Below are 6,804 nucleotides of genomic sequence, written 5' to 3'. Positions count from 1 at the left end.
TCTACTGTCTCTAGGCCTCTTTGTGCTTCTCCCCCTCCCACCCCACCCATTCATCTTCTGTCCCTTGACACCTAGAGCGGGGCCGGGCAGACGGAGCCAGAAGGGGTGCGAGTGGAAGTGCTCCCCCATAGCACACACGCTTGAGTTGTGTCTGTTGCTCCGAGTCAGAACTGATCCGAGGGCAGTGACTTCGGTTTGGGTTTGGTCTTCTCCAGAGAGGGTCTTGAATGGTCTGACAAAATCGTTTGTGCGCAGTTCTCAAAGTTCAAATTCACCTAGGGGTGCCATGGAGGCCAAACCTTGGGGAGCGGGTCTGTTTCCATAAAGAGTACAGCCAAACAAAGCCTACGTGGGCAGCTCTATACTATACCCCATGGAACTTGGGGAAGCCCATCGGAAACAGTTCATTTGGTCGGCTTTCCTGAAACATGCCCTCACTCCAGCAGCCATGAAAATGACACAGGACCGGACAACATTTCGCTCGTTACACATGGGGACACCGGGCCCACGGCAACTGACAGCCACCTTCTTCTCCGGAGACCTGCAGGAGAGAGGACCAGCTCTGCAGTGTCTCCTGGGACCAGGGTCCAAGAAGCAGGAACAAAGCGCCGTTCTTCCACACGCCCTCCACTTGCCATGGCGTCATCAACGTGCTGGGTGATGTCTTGCTTTCTTGGTCACTGCAATGCTCTCCGGGCGAGAGGCACCGGGAGTTCAGCACCACAGCTTGGTACACAGAGTGCATGTGTCCAACCCTGCCCCGCCTCCACCCTTCCCCGTGCCTGGGCCCAGGCCAACGATGGGGAAGAGTGTGGTGGTTATGACCAGGGCCAGGCCGGGGAGCTAGCAGAGAGAGGCCACTCCAGAGAGGTGGGGAGGTGGTGGGAGGCAGAATCTGCAGCACATACTCCATCATCCCGTGGCATTTCAGGAACAAAACACACATTCGAAGATCAAATGATGGCGAGTTTCAAGATGACCCCCACAGGGTATTGAGCCCCCAAGTCCAGGCTGCCCTTGGGAGCACAAAGCCACCGAAATGGAAATGGTTGTGTCGCAAAACCATTGTTTCTCTACCTGGGACACTTCTTCCCGCTGGGGACACCCCCTTTTCCCCCTGCCGCCCAATGGTCAATCTTTGTCCAGTGAAGGTGGAGACCCTGAGGGATGAGCCCCCTGAGGGAAGGAAATGACAAGGGCTGCTGCGACCACTTTACCTGTGAGCACAGTCTCAGGAAGTCCTGCCCTGGCTCTCATTCGACGGCAGTGGCATTGATCCTGGGACTTAGCTCTCAGGCTACTTGGTCCTGTTCTGTTTCCAGTGCAGGATAAGAGGTCTTACCCAGCTTCTCAGGTACTGGGAAGTAACGCTATCCTAATTGAAAATGGGATCGTCTAGCCCAGTGGTTCTCAATCTTCCTAATGTTGAGACCCTTTCATACAGTTCCTCAGGTTGTGGTGGCCCCCCCCAACCAGAAAATTATTTTTGTTGCTACTTCATCACTGTCATTTTGCTACTGTTATGAATCATCATGTAAATATCTGATATAGGATGCATTTTCATGGTTACAAATTGAACATCTTTAAAGCATCGTGATTTATCATAAAACAATATGGAATTATCTATTGTGAAATATTTATTGCTAATTACAAGTAAATGAGATTTTGTCTTGAAGCATGGTGTAACATGGGTAACATTTTTCATGCCACCAGACACTCCTATGTGGGTGTATCTGCATGTGGGCGGACCCACCTGGAGACAGATAGAGGAGCGGTGTCTTGGTTTCTAAGACCATCACATACATGTGTTTTCCGATGGTCTTAGGCAACCCCTGTGAAAGGGTCATTTGACCCCCCCAAAGGGGTCGCGATCCACAGGTTGAGAACCGGTGGTCTCGCCCATTGATTCCAGATGGAAACTGTCTCTTCCTTAGGGCCCCCAGCCTGCATGAAGATCAGAAACCTCAAGCATTTGTTTCCCTGGCATATAACCGGAGACGGATTTCCCCAGGTGACTTCTGAACTTTTCATCACCTTGTCCACACACTCCCGTCAGTGGACAGAGCAATCAGAGGTCTGAGTCCTCACGGCCCAGAGCCTGTGGGGATGGTAGCTGACATGACAAAGAGGATGTTGCGATGAGGAGCTCACCCCGGATTATTGGAAGCAAGGTGAGGCTGTCTGCTCCCAAAGATGGGTGCCGTGGGAGACCCAACATTGGGTTGCTAGCAATTGAAATAGACTCGGTGGCAGTGGGTTTGGTTTTGGGGTTTTGAGATATCAAAGAGCAGATTAAGCAAGCAGCAAAAAAAAAAAAAAGACCAGATGGGTGCAGATAGATGCCATGCCCCGTGAAATCTCTAAGAAACAGAAGCTAAAAAGGCCGAGATGTTTCCCCAGAGCTGGGGTCCTGGGTTCAGAAAACAAGGATTCGTTACATCCACCAGCTTGTGGTATTTCCATTGGAGCAGCATTAGAGAGCGAAGATACCAGACAGTTGCCTGGCTATGAAATACGCAGCTACATAGGAGCCAGGTTATTTGTGCTTGCCTGGGGGAGAGGGGGTGTCAGAGGGAGGGGCTGTTGTCCAGGCTCACTGAGTTGACATGCATGGTGGGACAGGCGAGCACAACAGTTGCCCCACTGGAGGGAGAATGTAAGCAATGTCTTGGAATTAGACCCATGGAAAGGGTTGAGGGGAGGGTTCGAGATTGACCTTCAAAAAAAAAAAGCCTCTGTGTTCCAAGTCCCTTTTCCCTGTATAACCTCCCCCTTCAAGGCAGAGTCTCAGGAAGCACTCCTGACCCCCACCCCTACCCCCACCCCATTAGCAACAAGGCTTTTTCACATTAACCTGGCTGGGGGTGGGCTGGGCCCAGCCAAGGAGCCCTGGTAGCTGGTGTCGTGATGCGTTGGGCTGCTAGCCACAAAGTCAGCAGTTCAAAACCACCAAGCCGCTTCTCAGAAGAAAGGTGGGGCTCTCACCGACACTGCTATGAGTCAGTGTCAACTCAATGGCAGTAGTTTGAGTGGGCATCGACTCAACAGTAATAAGTGTTTGTTTGTTTTCCGGGGCTGGGGGCTGGGGGAAGTGGCAACACTGATAGACAGGTAAATTGTTGCGAGCCCACGCTGTCTTTTCTAGTCACAGCTACAAGCCCATCTCTCTGCAGGCTATTGGGGCCACCCCCCACTGGGATTATCCTAGGGTATGGGACAGACAAGACTCCTGGGGCGACAGGGCAGGGCCAAGGCCCGTAAGTCAAGCTGGAGCCGCTGATAACCTCTCGGCAGCACAGCAACCTGGCTGTCTGAACCAAAGGATCTTGCTGATTCTTCCCTTCATGGACCATCTGCACCCCAGGGTCAATGCCTCTCCCTCCCTCGTGTGCAGCATCTTCTCCTGTATTCTTCTAAGGGCTCTATTCTTCTCCTGTACCAGTTTCTCCCTGCTGGGTGAAGGTGGAGTTGCATGGGGCAGTGCCATTTCTGGGTGTTTCTGACACATGGGAGCTCGACTGCATACAAACAGACCACCAGACAAGCAAGGACAGGCAAGGACTCTGAGGACAGTAAGCACCAACCCTGAAAGAAGCTCCAGATGGTGAAACGGGAGTTCTACAGCAGTCAGGGGGTATAGAATCATTCCTTCTTTCTTCCTTAGATACGTAGGTTTAGGGTCCAGTCGATGACAGAGCTAGGGGGGAATCTTAAGAATTAACTTGCTGAATTTCATGTCCTGGTTCCAAAGGGAGGAACTGAACCCCAAGAAGTGAGCTGCTGACCTGCAATCCAGCCCTAGGCCCGCAGGCACTCATTGCCCCAGATGGGGAGGAACTAGAGGGTGCCGGCCCACCGAGAAAGAAGTGGAAGCCGAGGGACAGGTTCCCAAAATTCCTCGCTTTAGTTTTAAAAATGTATTTTATTCAACTTGGAAAATTAATACAAATCTGAGGGTGGTTTGAGGGCAGGGGAGGCAAGGAGCAGGAGTGGTGGCATGGGCATGTGCACCACAGTGGTTGTCTCCTGTGCCTGCCCCGGAGGCTGGGGTGAAGGTGGAGCAGGCAGCTCAGGTCCGGAGGAACACCATGGTGAGGAGGCCTGGGGAGGGTGGATGGACAGAAAGAATGGAGTCAAATGAACAGCCTGGGGCTCCCAGCCCACTTCCTGGCCCTGGCTCCCCTGAGACTACACTCACCCAAGACATAGGCTGCTACCAACTTCTGTCCCAGTGAGACGTGCAAGACTTGGGGCAGCTGGCTGCCCAGTTCATCGTGGAGTGGGAGCAGCAGGAAGGCCACAGCAATAATGCCGGTCAGCAGGAAGAGGAGGAAGGAGCTGGTGGCCAGTTGTGGGTGGGCGTCTGGGAAACAAAGTTTATCAGAAGCTCCACCCCAGTCCTCCCCAGCCCCTTGGCCCGACCCAAGTTTCTATTGAGGGAGGCCAAGCTGTCTGGCTGAGGGAGGAGAGTGCCCCCATGCCTGCCTAAGGTCACTTCAATGTCCCTCTCCTCTCGGGTGCCCCTGTCCCCACAGTCACAAGTAATCCTCCTCCTCTGGTCCCTGTTTTTGCCCTGCCTTGATTACTCCATCTTCTGAGCACCTATTTGACAGGTAGGAGCTTCTTTCTCTCTCTCCCATATGCAGCACACACCTTGGTACAACCTAACTGGTCAACACACGTTTCTTATTGAACTGAACTGAGCTGGCATACCGTAGGAAGAACGAAAATTGGAGCTAACAAACCTCTCTAAGTAAAAGCCTGAAACCAGAGGCACTGCAAAATCTTCTTTCATCAAACCTGATATCTGCATACATATTATGTATATTAATATATAGTTACATTTTTAGTATATGTTATATTTCTACATCTCAATTCCACCTTTCCACCAAAAGGCAGAAGACTGTGCAAGAAGATGCCTTCCAATCCAATGGGGCTCATAAGGTAAGCCAATACCAGCTCCTCCCTCCCTACAGAACTCAAACTTTCCCCTTTCCAACTCACTCTCCTGGAAGTGCCTGGCGGTGGGGGGTGGGGGTGGTGTCCTGCCAGGAGGCCCTGGTGGGGGCACCTCCTGCCCCGCCTGAAGTTCAAGAGGGTAGGCCGGCGCCCTCAGGACCGAGGGGATGTCCTTGCGTCCCACCACTCGCCCTTCGGCCCCCTCCTCAGACAGCTCAATGCGGAAGCGGTCCTGGACATCGTAGTGGCTGGGTATGGGGGCCACGTGGCGAATCACACTGATCCCAGGGGAAGAGAAATCCCAGGGGAGGAAATGAGTGGGCGGCAATGTTCTACGTGGATCCAGCCCCCCCCTCCCCCAACTTCTCCCCAACCTCCCAGGGTCCCACCACCACCACCAAGGACAAAGGGCAAAGGATGGGGAAAGCAGGTTGAGGAAGAGGTCTGAGATCTAAGACACCATTGCTAGGAATTTAAGGAGGAGGGTTTCCATCAGCCCCTACTCCCCCACCCGCAACTCACATATCGATGCAGGACTGAGGTCTCACGTAGCCCTCGGCGTCGAACACTGTATATTTGGCAGGTGCTGTGCACAGGACTAAGGGATACAGATACAAAGAAACCGCCTATTGCCTCATAGACAACCTTTGCCCCTCGAGGTGGGGGTGGGGGTGGACACTGGGGCCACCTGGACTTTCACCCCAGGGCTGGACATGCCTCTGCCAGCGCCCCCCGCCCCAGCCCCCTGCCACCAATCCCAAGATCCCTAGCACGAGGTCCCCACCCCATCACCTCGGAAGCGAAGCGCAGCTCCCGTGGGGTTATAGAGGGTCAGCAGCTGTCGGGGTCCGCTCCGTTGGTCTGCCCTGAACACTAGATCAGGGGGAAAGACAAGGACCGGGACAACGGGTCCCGAGGGAGGAGGGGCGCCCCGGGACCCCCGCCCAGGGGCCCCCGGACCCACCAGCGCCTGGTCCTGGAGCGCCCCACGGCGCATGCAGGCTCTGGGCGGTCGGACATCCGAGGGCAGAGCTCAGGGGACAAGGCCGGAGGGTAGAGCTGGGCGAGCGCGGGAGGCGAGGGGGGACTGGATGAGACCGTGGGGGGACGCCTGGAACCACCCTAAAGGGGCCTCCGTCGACCCCCACCCAGGAGACCGAAGCCGTTCCGCTTTCTAAGTCGGCTTTTACACCCCGCCCCTGAGTTTCAGCGAGCTGGTCACGCCCACCCCGCTAAATCCTGCCCCTGGCGCCGCCGCTGGCCCGGCGCTTCCTCCCAGGAACCCCGCCCCCTCCAGGCCCCGCCCCTTCCGGCACTCGGCCCGCCAGCCCCGCCTCTTCCGCCGGCTCCGGGCCGCCTGCAGTCCCGCGGGCGGCGCTGTCTGTGCCTCCGGTCCCGGCTGCAGCCCCCGCGAGGGCAACTTTGTGCGTCCACCTCCGCCCAGCGGCTGCTGCCATTAGCCTCACCTTTTGGTCTCGCACATGCCCATCAACGGTGCCGGACCCGGAATGCCATCTTCTCTGCCGCCCGTGATTGGTTTGGCCCCAGTGATGTCAACTTTTTACTGGCAGCCCTAGAGAATTCTGGAGAAGATGGAGGCGGGCCTGGAAGCCGGGCCTTTGTTTCTGCCTCCCCTCGGAACCAAACCTCTTCTCTCGCTTGGAACCCTTCCTCCCACTCCAAGGCTCACGTAGGAACGGGCAAAGCCCGTTTGGCATCGTGTATTAAGCGTTGAGGGCTAACCGCAAGGTTAGTGGTTCAAGCCCACTTGCCGCTCGACGGGGAGCAAGAGGAGGTTGTCTGCTCCTAACGATGGAGTCTTGAATACCCTTCCTTCCCTGGGTC

The 6,804-nt window shown here is 55.3% G+C and overlaps 1 protein-coding gene across 1 annotated transcript; it reads right to left on the bottom strand.

Annotated features, from left to right (window-relative positions):
- Nucleotides 1-3,902: 3,902 nt before the first annotated feature.
- MOSPD3 (motile sperm domain containing 3) lies at nt 3,903-6,143 on the bottom strand. The gene is made up of 5 exons (XM_004705596.2): nt 5,752-6,143; nt 5,482-5,557; nt 5,005-5,237; nt 4,199-4,363; nt 3,903-4,101 (listed from the first exon to the last, which is right to left on the bottom strand). The coding sequence occupies exons 1-5, from the start codon at nt 5,954-5,956 to the stop codon at nt 4,070-4,072; spliced, it is 711 nt and encodes a 236-aa protein (XP_004705653.1). The 5' UTR covers nt 5,957-6,143; the 3' UTR covers nt 3,903-4,069.
- Nucleotides 6,144-6,804: the final 661 nt, after the last annotated feature.

This window comes from Echinops telfairi, unplaced genomic scaffold (genome assembly GCF_000313985.2).
Source record: "Echinops telfairi isolate 266 unplaced genomic scaffold, ASM31398v2 ScPeMD7_5;HRSCAF=22, whole genome shotgun sequence".
In the NCBI taxonomy this organism is placed as follows: Eukaryota; Metazoa; Chordata; class Mammalia; order Afrosoricida; family Tenrecidae; genus Echinops; species Echinops telfairi.
Note: the sequence above shows the minus strand (reverse complement) of the source record. Positions and strands in the feature narration are given on the sequence as shown.